The following is a 16742-nucleotide window of genomic DNA, read 5'->3' as shown; positions in this document are numbered from 1 at the left end:
CCTAAAAGAAAAAAACATTTCAAGATGCTTGGGAAGTCCTGAAAAATGAGCTAATGAAGGCCCAAGCAAAAACAATATCACAGACAAAGAAAAACAAAAAAACTTCAGACGAGACCATCATGGTTGCATAACATGCTGTCTGAAAAATTAAAGGAAAAGGGTTAAATATAAAAGAGGGACACATACAGTTCCTAAAATAGAATACCAATAAATAGCCTGAATCTGCAAGGAGGGGTGTGTGTGTCAGAAAAGCTAAGGTCCAGAATGAGCTAAAACTTTGCCAAAAATAATAATAATAAGTTTACTTCAATATGTAAGAAACAAGAAGAAAGTCAGGGAAACTACTGGTCCACTAATAGAAATAAATGGTAAGAAAGTAACAGACAGCAGGGAGAAAGCAGAACTGCTTACTTCTTTCTTTGCATCTGTTTTTTAATGGAAAAAGAAGAAATAGCCCAACCTATCAAAAGCAGTACTGAGGGAGGTAGAACAGGTACATAAGACAAAATAGGCAAGGAATTAATAAGAGAATACCTAACCACCCTGGATAAGTACAAAACACCTGGGTCAGATGGTTCACATCCAGGGTTGTGAAGTAGCTGGCAGATGTAATTTGCCAATGAATATAATCTTTTAAAGCTCATGTAACACAGGAGAAATAACAGAGGACTAGAAAAGAGTTACCGGTAATGTGCTTCCAATCTACAAAAAATCTACAAAAAAGGAGAAAAAATGGATCCAGGAATCCAGGAAAAGTTAATCAAATGAGGATTTGTGAGCACCCGAGAAACAAACAAGATGATTATTGGAAACCAGTGTGGATTTGTTATAAACAGATCATGCCAGAAAAATGTTATTGCCTTTTTTGATAAAATAATGAAATTAGTGGATTAGCAAAATGCTGCGCTAGATAGTATACTTGGACTTCAGCAAGGTATTTGACAAAATAGACCACAACCTACTTCTTTGTAAGATAGAACAATATGGGATGGTCAGAACCACCACCAGATGGATTAGCAATTGGCTGACCAATTACACTCAGCAGATCGTCCTCAACAGAACTACCTGAGGGGAAGCATGGAATAGGATACCCCAATAGAAGTGGAACTCATTGCTTATCATCAAGCTGGGTGGAATTGCTAACACTTTGGAAGATATCCAGAAGGACCTTGACAGACTTGAACACTGGTCCCTATGCAGTTCAGTGGAGAGAAAAACAAGGTCCTTAAAGAGAAAAAAACAAATGCACTATAGAACAGGTAGTACCTAAGTCAACAGTAGCAACTGTGAGAGGGATCTAAGTGTCCTAGTAGCCCATCACTTAAGTATGAGCCAGAAGTGTATTGAAGCTGCCAAAAAAGCCAATGCAGTCCTAGGCTGCATCAACAGAGGGATAGTACCATGGCAATGAGAAGTGACAGTACTGCTTTACAGTGCACTGGTGAGACTGTATTTAGAACATTGTGTCCAGTTCAGAAACGTTTTTGGACAGCGGTGGCTCATGGCTTCAGAATGGAAATGTGCGCTGCGCCTTATAATCGGCAACAAACAGAGGAGTAAAATCTGCAGGGACTCCTTTCTTTTCCTTTCTCTAACTGGGAGGATTATGCACTGACAATATGGTTTATGTTTCTCTCCTCTGATTGTGACTTAGATGATTCAGAAAAGGTATCTTTCACCTTTATTGCTAAAGCCAATTATTCAAAAAGCATACCTTATTATGTCTCCAAGCTGTTTCTTTTTGTAGTTGTTCTTCTTGCAACGCTGTCTCTAGAAAGTGGCTGGTCCTTTTAGCCTCAGCCAACTTGCGATCCTTTTGCTGCTGGGCATATTTCAATTGTTGGATTTCCAACTGACTGAAGAAAAGGGCATTCTGTATATCAAGAAACGCTACCTTTTGTTTCTGTTGTAATGAAGAACAGCCCTCTAAGTTCTAAAAAGATTCAAAAGCAGGAAACAGAACAGAGGCAATCCCTTGTCATTAAAATGATGGCATGAACATAGGTTTTATGCATTCTATCATAAGGCACCGGAGATTGTTATATTCACTGATTTATGATGACAATTGGAACTGGAACTTCTGTTGCTAAGCGATGTGATCCTTAAGTTGCTAAGCGATGCAATCCTTAAGTGAATCATGTCTAATTTTACGACTTTTGCTGCTCTAGTCATTAAGGAAATTGCTCATGCTGATTTATCAGAAGTCCCCATGTGAATCTGGGATGCTGCAACCATCATAAATTTACGCTTGTTACCAAGCACCCAAATTTTGCTCACAATCAGAGGAATGCTTTTTGCTCATAATCAGAGGGATGTTTCAATAGTCGTAACTGTGAGGCACAGTCATAAGTATTTTTTTTCAGTGCTGTCATAACTTTGAATGGCTGTCAAATGAAAAGTTGCAAGTCGAGAAACCTGTACTGTGATAATATTGGGTCTATTTCTTTGAATAATTTATATTCTCTGATTTCTACCTTCTAATCATGATTCTCCTGTCACTGCGTTTTTTAATATTTATTGCTTTCCCATGTTAGGATTCTACTTCATTCTTTGAGCACTGTTGTGTAAACATTGGAACCTACAGATGTCATTGCTGGGTCATCTCTCTATCACTAGAAATTGGAGATTTATAGTTAGTATTTCCTGGCTCGTGACTCCTCTATGAGGATATCTGCAGCTACATTTCTGGGCTCTTTGCCTTTTCTCCTGTCTTCTTTAAAACTATTCTGCTAAGATTTGCAAGGTTCTAGCCAAACAAATTTCTCCCTAACCTCCATAAGAAGAAACCCATTTATGCTTCAGAGTCTTACACTGATGAATTAGGTCCTGAACTAGGAAGCCTGTTTGTTTATTTATTTATTTATTTATTTATTTATTTATTTATTTATTTATTTATTTATTTATTTATACATACTTTTTAGCTTCCCAGCTCATACATAGGTGACTCTGGGTGGCTTACATCTTCTTAGCAATTGTCTTCATATATTTTAACACACAATTCAAGATTCTAAAATCCTGAAGTATTTTCAAACTAGCAAATGTATCAATTTCTTTCTACTGCAGACTCTAAACTTTAGACAGCAGATCATTACTGTATTGTTCTATCTGCTCATCTTAATTATTGGCTATAAGCAGGTAAAGAATTAGTTTCCAAAGTTCTTAATTGTTTAAACTTTTCCTTAAGAAAAGTAAGATCTTTGCATCTTATAATATACTACTGTATCATTTGTGTTAATACTGGAAATGGTTTAGCTGGCATATTGCTCTTTTTGGATTTAACGGGGATTTTTTTTTAGTGTACGTTATATTTTTGGGACGCGGTGGCTCAGTGGGTTAGGATGCTGAGCTTGTCGATCAGATGGTCGGCAGTTTGGCAGGTCGAATCCCGAGTGCCATGTAACAGAGTGAGCGCCTGTTACTCGTCCCAGCTTCTGCCAATCTAGCAGTTCGAAAGCACGTAAAAATACAAGTAGAAAAATAGGGACCACTACGGTGGAAAGGTAACAGCGTTCTGTGTGCCTTTGGCGTCTAGTCATGACCACGGAGACGTCCTCGGACAAGCGCTGGCTCTTCGGCTTTGAAACGGAGATGAGCACTGGCCCCTAGAGTTGGAAACGACTAGCACGCATGTGCGGGGGAACCTTTACCTTTACTTGATATTTTTAGTATACATTATTAGGGTTAATCATCTTGTAAAACTCAAAAAAATTACTGTAAACTCCAATTTCTGGAGAGATATAAACAAAAATGTTAATTTGTAAAAGAAATTCAAGTAAAAGCCATACCTGTAATTGCCCAAGCTGATTCTTATATAGCACTTCTTGCAGTTTGGCTATTTTCTCATTCTGGTTATGAATTACACGATTTAGTTCTTCACACTACAGGAAACAATGGCAATTCTAAATTCACAGAGAGCATTTTCAGTTTCACTATATCTTGATAGTTGACTACATATTTATTGGTAGTGATTTGAATCAAATCCTTGATCATTATTATTTGCAAACAATATTGAAAGCTGAGAAGGAAAAAATCTATTTGAGGGGCTGCCAGAAAGAAAAGGGGGTCAACTTAATTTTCCAAAGCACCAGAAGGCAAGGCAATGGATAGAAAGTAACAATGGATGGAAAACTAATCAAGGAGAGAAGCAACCTGGAACTAAGGAGAAACTTCCTAACAGAACGATTAACCAGTGGAACAGCTTGCCTTCAGAAGTTGTGGGTGCTTCATCACTGGAGGTTTTTAAGAAAAGACTCGACAGCCACCTGTTCAGTCTCCTGCTTGAGCAGGAGGTTGGACTAAAAGACCTCCAAGGTCCCTTCCAGCTCTGCTCTGCCCTTCCCTGCCCTGTCCTGCTCTGCTCTGCCCTACCCTATCCTAATTATATTTCAGTCATTAGATCTATATCAGTATTTATTTTTCAAAGAATTACAAACCTCATTTTCCTTGCTCTTCAACATCTCTTTCAATTTCTGGGTCATGTGATCCTGTTTCTTGGATGTATGCTGGACAGATTTCAGTTCAAAATCCATTTCATTCACTTTCTCTTGGAGCTGCTGAATACCATAAATAAATTTATATCACTAATTTAATTTTGATATTTATTTCTTACATTTAAGAAAAGGCGAACTAACAGCAAATTGTCTTGAAACTATGAATTATCATAAATATAATTAGGTACAATAAAGCATCTAAATGTTTCAGCGGGAAGTTATTGCCTTCTGCAGACACAGGCATTATACATATATGCAAATTCAAGGGAAAATAAGAAGCAATCTATATATCCAGCTCGCTGTGTCTGTCGCATTCTGATTTGAGTGCACTGTTTCTCCCATTTCATTAGCCTTGCAAGTACAGCACACATTTTTCTTCTATAACATTTTTATATTAAAGGAATAAATAACTGAATAAAGGAAAATATTAGCAGATTCATGTAACAAGGAAAGGATTATATTCTAGTCTGGCACAAAAATGGAACTACTTTTTTTAGTTTGAGAGCTCACCACAAATTTAAGCTCAAAAATGCAAAAATGGCAAATGGTTGTCTGTATTATAAACAAGAATTTATGTTTCTGTTCAAATCAATATCTATATAATGCAATAAATACTTCATTCCTCAGCTTATTAATTTGTTTTAGAAGTCAGCCACAAAAAATATGGAAAAGTACTCCAAATCAGAGGAGAAAAATTAAGGAGAAATTAAGATTGATATAATTTCTTCACAAACTAGATGTCAGTTTTTCTGAGGCCTGAACTTAGACGCTAGTTTGTTAAGCTTACTGGATAATTTCCATAATATTGCTTTCAATGTGCACAATTACAGTTATAAACATATATTTACAGTCCACACGAGTTATGGTAATACTTATGGAAAGAAGGTGTGCCTACCAGATAGCACATTAGCTTACAAAAGCTTTTCAGATTTCCATACAGGAGTTTTGCACTGAAAGATTTGCTAATTTAGGAAGAGATATTCTATACAAACAAGGCACTCATCTTGATTTAAACAAATAACACTTAACTTTCAGATAGCAAAAACAAAAGAAGGAAAATGAATGGCCGAAGATGCTTTCAATTAGGCGGAAACTCAATTTCTTTGTAACTGAATCAAAAATAAACTTAGCTAAAGTTTATTTAACTAAAAATTTAGAATAGCTAAATTTTCACCAGAAACCCCAATCACTCTATAGCTACTGACCTTCAGATAATTTTGAATCACATTTATTTAAGGCATCATCAATGTGTCTTTATAGCAGGCACAAAATATTACAATATGGATTAACAGTCAAAAATTATTTCTGTATTATTTTGGTACTGCTGCGATATGAATGTACGAGTTGGATCTTGAAGATAATATATTTGAACACTCTGCTCACTGCTGAAAGCCACTGCTATAGCATCCATCCTTTCTTTCAGCACCTCCTGTAGGAATTTTTTCCTCATGTTCACTTAAAATAAATTTATTGTAATTTAAATCTACAGTTTCTTACCTGTTCCCACAAAACAACTGAACAGTTCTATCCCATCTTCTAGATTAGGGTTTTTCAAACTGGGTTCTGTGGGCACCTGATGTGATTCCATTAAAATTTGTATAAAATAAAAATTTACTTGAACACAGCCAATTTAAACCTACAGTTTCTTACTTGTTGCCACAAAACGACTGAACAATTCTATCCCATCTTCTAGATCAGTGTTTTTCAAACTGGGTTCTGTGGGCACCTGATGTGATTCCATTAAAATTTGTATAAAATAAAAATTTACTTGAACACAGCCAATTTTCTATTGGTAGAGCTTTGCCAACTGGGGGGGATTCAGGATTAAAATAAACTAACAGGTCCCATGGCTAAAAAAAGTTTGAAAATCCCTACTCCGTATGACAGTCCTTCAGATTCTTATCTCCCTACAGTTTTTGATTCTCCAACTAAACATATTCAACTACTACAACTATTGTTCCTATATTTTTCTTTCCAGGCCTGTTACTCTCTGGACTCCTCGTTTGTCACTGTCCTTCCTAAAATACATTGCTCAGAACTGGCTGCATTAAGAGATGCAGAATAGAGAAGAATAGCGACTTCTCTTAATCTTGATACTACACTATTTATGCCACCTAGGATTGCATTTTATTTTTTATGCTTTGACAACCTAACAAAATGTTGGGAAAAAAATTATATAGCTTTGGCTCCTGCCTGCTCCTCTATCCATCGGCAGCCTAATTCTCCAAAATCTGATATGCTGCAGAGAGGCTTGGAAAAGTAAATATGAAAATGGGCTGAATAGAAATTCAATCAGAAAAATGTTCCTCCTCTGCATCTGTCTAAGTTGTTTCTTCAAATGCTGCCAACTGCTCTATTTTCACCTATGTCTCCTGGACATTTGACCCTTAGTAGAGTATACATAGCTTTGCCCTGTGCTGCCAGGTGCAGACATAAGCAGACATAAGCACAAGCAGGGAGTACAGAAACACACAACATTTCTTTATACAGAAGAAAATACAGACGCATGCGTTTTCCTGCCTTGCTGCACCTGTTGACTCATTCAGCTACCAAGACACCTCAGATTTTTCTTTTCATGCACTGTGGTGCCCACCATCCTGTATTCATATTTTTAATTCGACTCTGTTAAAATTTCATTGTGCTGGATTCTGCACAATTTTTCAGCTTATTAAGATCTTCCTGCCCTGTAAGGCAGGGGTGTCAAACTCAATTTCATTGAGGGCCACACCAGCATTGCGGTTGCCCTCAGGGGGCCGGGTGGGTGTGGCCTGAGTGGGCGTGGCCTACTGGGTGGGCGCGGCTAAAGTGCATATGGCCTGCTGGGTGGGCATGGCTAAAGTGCATATGGCCTACTGGGTGGGTGTGGCTAGAATGCCTAAGGCCTACTGGGTGGGCGTGGCCAGCTCTACATCGTTCGCATCAAGGGTGCCTATGGGGGCCTGGGCAGGAGTGGGACAGATCTGAGGGTCTCTGGCAGGAGGAGGGTCTCTGGGCCAGGGCCAAGGCAGTGGGGGCCGTTCCCTCACTGTTTCCAGGATGGCTTTGCGGGCCGCATGAAACCACTTCACGGGCTGGATCTGGCCCCCGGGCCTTGTGTTTGACATGTCTGCTGTAAGGTATTTGCTTAATTGCTTCCAACCTTGAAAGCCAAAACTACATTAAGGTGCATTCTAGCCAGCACACTGTCTGAAGATGTTACATTTAGAAACAATTTTGTTGTGCCCAAGCTAATGTTCAACATTTTTGAAATTAAATAAATACCTTATTCATAGCCTTTAAAGAGCTGATTTTCTCCATATGTTCTGTATCATTTAATACAGTTTCCTCTTCGCTGAATGACATGTTGCAGTAAGGTAGCTGCTGATTAGCCTCAAACATATTCTGAAGAGATAAAGAGAATAAGAAAAATAGTATTTGCTGAGACATTCTTTACCTTTCATTGTTATATCATTTCACTAAAACTGCTTGGAAGAGGCAAAGTGCAGCATTTATACAAAGCTCCGTATTCTTTAAGCTGCTGAACTTGAGAAGATTTTGTTAAAGCATCATCTTTTTTTCTGGATCATGAAGCTGAAACATTCACCTTCTTTAATAAATAGCAGAGAAGTGCTGCAATTATATAAGTTTGAAGGCATTTTTTGCAAATAATTTCAAAATATAAAGTATACACACCCCTAGACAGAGACATCTTTCACTAAGACATCTGCAATATATCTCCATAAGAGAGAAGTAAAATTAGTTTTTTAATGGAATGCAGCTTGTCTTCTAATATTTTAGCTACATCAGAATAGCTAAGTTTATAGATGAGACATTCAGCTAAAACTCTGTTATATTGAACAGATTGGGGTACCATATAAAGGTGATGTATTTATCTGATTATTGATTCTTTGTATTTAGTATACTGTATATGTATTTTACTATTGTATTTTATCTGTTTTATCCTGGAAATAGACCCTTTATTTTACTTTTATTGTCTTTGATGTGCTCATAAGACTGTCTATCTACCTACCTACTTTTTCAACCACTTTTTAGCCTGTTTGACCCCCCTTTTCCATACATGATAAATTTAAGCAACTCACCCTAGATATCAATATAGATAAAAAGTACCTGGTTCGAGTCCAGTAGATCTTTCTAACATTTTATGATTTTAAGCAAGACTATGTTATTAAATTCAGTATGATTTCTGAATGCATGCTTAAAATTGCGCATACATATTAAAACTATAGAAAGCAGCTTTGCTTTCACAAATTCTAGAATAATTGTAATTTCATGATTTTAATAGAATTCCTGAAGATATTGCAAGAAGATAATCTCCAGCAAAGCTCAATTCTGTGTGTGATGTTATCTCTGCGTTTCCACCATGCCATTAACTTAATTAATGTGAAAAAACTAGGATAAAACAAAATTGCTGAAATTTACAATTATCATTCAAAAACCAGCTGCTATAGTTACAAGCATCCTTCTACTTTCTAAGGTAACGAGCCCTGGTGGCGCAATGCTTAGAATGGAGTATTGCAGGTTAACTCTGCCCACAGTCTGAGGTTCACTCCTGACAGGCTCAAGGTTGACTCAGCCTTCCATCCATCCACGGTTGGTAAAATGAGGTCCCAGATTGTTGGGGATAATACGCTGACACTGCAAACCACTCAGAGAATGCTGTAAACCACTATAAGTCTAAGTACTACTGCTATTGCTAACTGAAATTAGCATTTGTTGCTATATAAATATAGATATGATCAGGGCTTTTTTTCTCATAGAACGCTCAGAATGGAGTTCCGGCAACTTTTTTGGATGGAACCTTGTAGGGTAGGCAAGGCAGGTTGTATGACATGTGTGAGTTCCGGCACCTTTTTCTTTTACAAAAAAAAGCACTGGATATGATAGATATATAAGTATAAAGCCAGTTTGGTCTAACAGTTAAGACATCAGGTTAGAAACTAGAAACCGTTGAGTTCTAATTTCACCATAGGCATAAAAGCTAGCTGGGTGACTTTTGGCCAGTCACTCTCTCTCAGCCCAACTTGCTTCATATAGGTGGTTGCTGTTGAATGGAAAGTACTAGGAGGAAAGAGCATTATGTACATTCACTGCCTTGAGTTGTATATAGAAATAATAGGCAGGATAAAAAAAATCTAACAAAATGCAGTTAGAGGTACTATTTGTTAAGAATAGTCACATAACGTGTCAGTAAAATTTATAAAATTTTGTTAACGAAGTCAATGAAATTCATAATGCAGTCTCTTTACACATGATATCTAGCATGCCAGTGAGGACCATCTGAAGTGGTATGTTTTTATGGCAATTGCTATCAATTCCCTTTAAAAAAACTACAGAAGATATGCCATTTTTAATGTGAATATCCTAATCAGCTTATAGCTAGCACAAATCTGGACTAAAGATTAGACTAAAGACTCAACTCCACAAAGACTTTTTAAAAAGATAACTCTTATTTCACATGTAAGGCAGAAAATAACATTCATTTTAATCATTTGCAAAGCAAACATAACCAAAGGCTAAAAGAAAATAAAAAAAAACTTCAGGCAAAAACAGCAGAAAATGAACATGCAATTTTCAGAATACAACAATAATGGGTGAAGAAAGCAAGCAGTAAACTATAGGTGGGTTACAAAAATATTGGATCTCAAGCCAAAAGTGAATCAAAAGTACAAGATGACAATATTCGAGAATTTGAAAGGCAGAATTGGAAGAAATAATCTTCTACCTTAGTTTGAAGTGGAACATAATCCATACATAAGTCTTCCCACAATTCCTGAAGATCGGACATCTCCAAGGGAAAAGCTAAGGCAAAGCCAGGTTGAGATTTCAGCACCACATCTGGGAAGCCAGAAGAAGAGTTTTTATCCAAGTTCTGGCAATGAGAACTTGACTTTACAGGAATAGGTAACTTGCTCCCTCTGGGACTCTGGACTGGCTTGCAGTCAAAAGCTTTCACCAAATTAAGGGCTACCTCTAACCTGTTGCCCTGAAGTGACAAGCTTTGGGCCCCACAATCATCTAGACAGTTACACATCGCGCTTCTCTTTGCCTCTGTGTCCGTTTCCTCCTCTTTTGGAGGTAATGCACCAGCGGTTGCATCCAACGACTCAAGGGACGATGCGGGAGTTTCCCCTTCCACGCTTTTTTCATCCAAAGGCGCCTTGTCGCTTAGCAAGTCAGTAATTCCTGGCTCGCCTATAAGTAAGTCTTCACTACAAACGTTGGCAGAACACCTGGACGACCCACAGGAGAGATTCCTCGCCACCTTTCGTGGGATTTTGCAAATTGCCTCATAGTCGGCATCAGTAACGCGGAGGACAGCGCAACCCCGACACCGCCTAGGGCGGCTTTCTCCAGCGTGACACGCTTGTGGATCCCCAACTCGTTCCTCCGGCTCTGTCCAGGATTCAAAGCCGGAATAAGCGAAGTCTTCCTGCAGGAGAGCAGAGTAGCGCAGATCCGGCAGGCTGGAGACGTCCGTCGTCTCGTCGGTGGGCTCGTCATTGTTCTTCCTGTATATTCCAGCGACGCACAGCTTGAGGCGGTCCTTTTCTAGCATCAGCTTCTGCAACCGCTCAATTGACAGCGCCTCGATGCGCGCAATGACCGTATCGAAGCGGTATATGCGCTCCAGCATAAAGGCACACTTGCTGCAGATGAACTCGTTTTTGCCATCTCGGGAGATCTCCTTGCCCAGAACATGCGAGAGCAAAACCTGCAAATTGAGCTTAGCTGCAGGGTGGAAGATCCAGCGCCTCTGATTGCCACAAAGTTCCCGGCCACAAATTCGACAGGATTCCCTCATTTCCCTCCAGCTTCCTCCTTCGCGGCCTCCTTTCTCTTTTCTCCCTCTCGCTTGCTATTGCTCAGCTGGGTTGGCTTTAGCTGCTAACCGAAACATCACTAACTCGGATGGGAGGAGCAAAAAAAAAAAAATCCCTTCCCCCGTAGATCTGCCTGGCTCAAAAATGCCCCTCCGTTCAATCACACACACGTCTCCGCCCAAATCGCACAGCTGACCTACTGAGGACTTCAGGACCTTAAAGCGCCTCCTTCCAACAAGCTGGACCTGCTACTAAGTCTCCCCCCACCACCCCCATTTTCCCCAGGCTGCCGCAAGAGTGGGAAAGATTGATGCGATCCGCAAATCTTTTTTTTTTTTTGATAGCGGTTCAGATTTCAAGATGGCGGCCGTGACAATGTCCGCCCACTTTTCGCGCAAAGATTCTTGGGGAATGTAGTTGGCCAGCCTGCCAAGCGAATAAATAATACATGCTCAAGATGCCACATCATCTTCTACTCCCTTCTAGCTGGCTTCAAACCGCGCCCTTTTTAATGTAAAAACGCGAGGTTTCCCCGAGACGAATGCGTTGAAGGAATGCATTTAGCGTACTTTCGTATAGAAATTGCCTTACTGACTCTGAAACTATATTTGATTTGCTGATTAAAGACAAGCAAAGCTGTATAACCTCGTTTCAATTTAATTACTGTGTTGCATATGTAGAATAACTCCTGTCAATCCGAGATTTTTGAATTAGAATAAGATAGAACTGGAAGGGACCATGGAGTCCAGACCCCTGCTCAAGCAGGAGAACCTGTACCATTTCAGACAAGTGACTGTCTAGTTGCTTCTTAAAAATCTCCACTGATGGAGTGCCCACGATTTCTGAAGGCAAACTCTTCCACTGGTTAATTGTCCGCATTGTTAGGAAGTTTCTCCTTAATTCCAGGTTGCTTCTCTCTGATCAGTTTCCAACCATTGTTTCTTGTCCTGCCCTCTGGTGCTTTGGTGAATAACGTGACCCCCTCTTCTTTGTGGCAGCCCCTCAAATACTGGAATACTGCTATCATGTCACCCCTATTTCTTCTTTTTTATATAATATTTTATTAATTTTCCAATTTTTCATTTAAGTATTTAAAAAGCAACGTATTGGCTAGGTTAATCAATAGTTCGATAACAAAATCTTTAGTACAAATCTCAAGTTACAACATCAACTATTTCCTCTTTTTCCTTTAACATTTACTGTCTCGTATTTAAGCTAATACAGTTCTTACTATATCAACTCAGTAAAAACATCATTATTACATTTATCAATATTTTTTAGCTTATACATATCTTAATTATTTTTTACATTCAATCTTCATAAACAATCCATATCCTGTTATTAATTTTCCCCCCAATTTTTAGTTTCCCATCAATATTCCAAATTAATCTTTGATATTTATAATTTTCAGGTTTTAGGTAGCCAAGATTTCCCTTATCTCAATTCATAACAATCTAATATCCAAAATACACATTTTAACTATTTAAATATAATATTGTTCTATTCACTAAAAGTTATCTATTTCCCACCATATTAAATCATCTACTTAATAATACAATATCCCCTTTAATAAATCAAAACCATTGTATATATTACCTGGGTTAATCAATAGATCAAACATATTCATAATAATTTATTTTTTTTCTTTTAGGTCTAATTTTTAAATATTAAACAGATAAAAATCCCTATTTTCAACTAATTTCCTAATATTTTAAATCTAATGACCAGAATTCCCCTTATCTCAACTTCTCCCTTTAACCCTCTAATTAATAATATGAAATCCCCTCTAATAAATTAAAATCCCAATTTTCTTCAGCCTTATTTTGGCTTTCTTCCCTTGCCAACTAGGCTCTTTTCCAATCTTCCGGTAGTTCCCTCTGGAGGAAGATGAATGGTTTAGGAACCATAAAGGAGACATGAAGACGAGTGAGGGTCTGGCTTGGAAGGGTTCCAAACTGTGCCACTCAACCAAAGGATGAGGGTGTCATGACATAAAGCCAGGAGACCATTTTGAATTTGTGAAAACCCTCCACTTAGCCAGGAGGCAATTTTGGTAGCCTAAGATGAACAAAGACATAGAGAGCTATGTTGCTGGGTGCCCGACATGCGCTTCTATGAAAAGACTGTCAGGAAACTCTCCTGGACTGTTGCAGCCAGTGGCTAATCCCAGCAGCCCGTGGGACAAGATAGCCATGGACTTCATTGTGGAACTGCCTGAGAGTTCTGGGAATACAGTAATCTGGACTGTTGTCAAAACAAGCACATTTTGTGGCATTAGCTACAAAAAATCCATTCAGCCTGAACCTTGGCCAAGTTGTTCATGCAGCATATGTATATATATAGACTACATGGAATCCCAAGGCACATCATCTCTCACCAGAGGGGGTGCAGTTTACCACAAAGTTCTGGTGAATGATGACAGATTAATATGAAAGTTTCATGATAAATATCCTGAGTGTCCAAGGGGATGATGTTTGATTGTTTGGATAATTGTACTTATTAATTCCCTATGTTTGGCTTTTTTTTGATGGGTCGGCATGCCAAGGTTGAATTGCTAAGATGCCTGCTAACTTCTACTGCTGTTCAATTTGCCATAGAAACAGTGGGGAGGGGTAGAAAGCTTGGAAAAGAAAAGGATTCTAAGAAGCCATCCACGGACTGTGAGAACCAAGGTCACAAAAGCAGGTTGTCTGATGGAGAAGTGGACTGTTGTCATAACAAATCAAGGAAGTGTGATTGGGAAACATGAGCATTTGGTGGGTGGAGATTATGGAAAGCTATTGTTAACTAACCACATTTAAGCATGGGAAAACTAGAGTTGGTTTTGCTTCTTCAGTACTGAGATGTATATTCAGTGAAGTTTATCTTAATTTATGGCACCTCAGAGCTGTGAAGATTCCTTAATTTTGAATTCGCTAGACTGATGGTTGACAAGGACATTGAAGGGTATGTGGCAAGCTGCCCAGTATATGCCTCAGCCAAATGACAGCAAGGGACAACACCAGGGTCCTTCAAACAATAGCGGAGACCAGCACTCCATGGAAAGAAATCTCCGTGGACTTTATTGTAGAACTCTCTGAGAGCTCAGGAAATACGGTGATCTGGGTTGTAACAGACCTATTCTCCAAACATGTACATTTTGTACCCTGACAAAAGATCTCATCTGCTCATGCCTTGGCTAAACTTTTTGTTCAGCATGTTTATAGACTGCATAGGGCACCTCAACAAATAATTTGTGATTGCAGAGTGCAATTCACCTCAAAGTTTTGGCAGGAGTTTCTGGGCCTTTAGGGGACCTCCCAGGGACTAAGCTCCACTCATCACCCCCAAACTAATGGGGGGTGTGAATGGACCAATGGGGTTCTAGAGCAGTACCTCAGAAGTTGTGTAAACCAGGGCTTTTCAACCTTTTCACCAATTGTACCATTTTTAGGATATGGCAATATTCGAGTACCACCAGTCGCCTAGCAAGGTGTCAAAAACTTGATGACAAAAAAAGGAAAAAAGTGAAAGTACATGTAGTCCTTGACTTACAACAGTTTGCTTAGTGACTGTTTGAAGTTACAACGGTACTGAAAAAAATGACTTATGACCATTTTTCATACTTATGACCATTGCAGCATCCCCAGGGTCATGTGATTTACATTTGCATGCTTGGCAACTGATTCATATTTATGATGGTTACAGTGTCCCAGGATTATTCGATTCCCCTTTTGCAATCCTTTGACAAGCAAAGTCAATGGGGAAATCAGATTTATTTTACAACCATGTTACTAATTTAACAACTGCAGTGATTCACTTAACAAATGTGACAAGAAAGGTCATAAAATGGGACAAAACTCATTTAACAAATTTCTTACCCCTTCTCCTTTTATATCCTCTCCTCTCTCCTGCTTCCTCCTTTTATATCCTCTCCTTTCCTCTTCCTCCTCCTTTTTTTATATCATCTCCTCTCCCACCGCCTCGTCCTTTTATATTGGGTGTCAAACTTGATTTCATTGAGGGCTGCATCAGCATTGTGGTTACTGGGGGGGGAGTGGGGTTGTGTGGCCAGCTCTACATCGCTCAGGTCGGGGGGAGACCTGTGGAGAAGATCCAAGGGTCTCCCTCCCTCCCTCCATCCCATTCCCATCTCCTTCCTTCCTTCCTTCTCTTCTTCCTTTCTCCTTACAGCTTCTCTTACAAAAAGCCTTTTCTCTCTTTCTCATGCACACATCTCTCCAAAATCCTTTCCATTCCCATGCACACATTCCTCCAAATCCTTCCCAGTCTCACACACATGTTCCTCAAATATCCTCCCCATTCTCACATACACATTCCTCCAAATGAAATGAAATGAACCTTTATTGTCAAAGTACAACTATGTGTACATTGAGATTAGCTGAGCCTCCCTTTGGGGTCCCACCCCACAACACACAGTGACAACAAACCCTCCATCTTACTACACCATGTGAACCAACTACACCACACACCGGCCTCCCAAGTCAATTCTGCATAAAATTCACAAAAGTTATTTCTCATTCAAAAGCCTAACAGCCCACGGATAGAAGCTGTTTTTCAGCCTGTTGGTATGGCTGGCTATATTCCTATATCTCCTACCAGATGGTAGGAGAGTAAAGAGATACCATCCAGGGTGTGAGTCATCCCTGAGAATCTTCCTCACTCTTCCAAGGCAATGAGCTCTGGCGATGTCATCCAGTGGTGTCAGGGGACAGCCCACAATGTCTTGTGCTGTACTCACCACCCTCTGTAATACTTTCCTATCCACCGCTGTCAAACCAGCATACCAAACCACAATACCATATGAGAGGACGCTCTCTATAGTAGACCGGTAAAAGAGGGTCCTTTCTTCTTTCTCTCTCTCTGTCTCTCTGTCTCTCTCTCACTGCTTCTCTGACAAAAGCCTTTTCTCTTCTGCCTCTTTCTCTGGAGTCTTTTCTTCTCTCCCTCTCCCACCAAAACTGCCTCCTTTTATAGCCTCTCCTGTCTTCTGGGTGAACCAGAAGTGCCAATCCTGGGGACTTTGTCTCACCCCAAGCATCCCTGCAGCTCCTGGGGACTCTCTCAGGGCAAGTCCTGTGCTGCACCGCATTGGCTCGTCCCCTCCCCTGCTACACTTGGCTGGGCTGGGCAGGGCTGTGTACCACCTGCCAGGTGCCAATGCACCACCGGTGGTATGCGTACCACCGGTTGAAAAGCCCTGTTGTAAACTACCAGCACAACAACTGGACTGAGCTCCTCCTGTTTGCCGAAGTAGCATACAATAATTCCGTCCATAACAGCACAGGCTTCATCCCATTCAAAGTGGCCATGGGCCAAGGCTTTGCCTCAATACCTGAATTATTTATTTATTTTTATTTATTTTATTTTATTTAATTTGTATACCGCCCTTCTCCCGAAGGACTCAGGGCGGTGAACAGGGCAATAAATA

At 39.5% G+C, this 16742-nt stretch overlaps 1 protein-coding gene across 5 annotated transcripts in view; it reads right to left on the bottom strand.

Moving 5' to 3' along the window:
• LOC310637193 (myomegalin-like) overlaps positions 1-16742 on the bottom strand; it is a 113072-nt gene that overhangs the window by 71055 nt on the left and 25275 nt on the right. For 2 of the 5 annotated variants that reach the window (XM_083357524.1, XM_083357525.1), the window contains 4 exons: positions 7752-7871; positions 4434-4553; positions 3786-3878; positions 1715-1933 (listed from right to left, as the gene is read on the bottom strand). In XM_083357524.1, coding sequence (XP_083213650.1) covers positions 1715-1933; positions 3786-3878; positions 4434-4553; positions 7752-7871 — 552 coding nt within the window. Of the gene's footprint in view, positions 1-1714; positions 1934-3785; positions 3879-4433; positions 4554-7751; positions 7872-10212; positions 11540-16742 lie in introns of those variants that run through there. The other 3 variants (XM_083357523.1, XM_083357522.1, XM_083357521.1) reach the window with 3 other exon arrangements.

Source organism: Vipera ursinii (assembly GCF_947247035.1).
Source record: "Vipera ursinii genome assembly, chromosome: 3".
NCBI classification, from domain to species: domain Eukaryota; kingdom Metazoa; phylum Chordata; class Lepidosauria; order Squamata; family Viperidae; genus Vipera; species Vipera ursinii.
The sequence above is the reverse complement of the archived record's forward strand: the minus strand, read 5'-3'. Positions and strand labels throughout refer to the sequence as shown.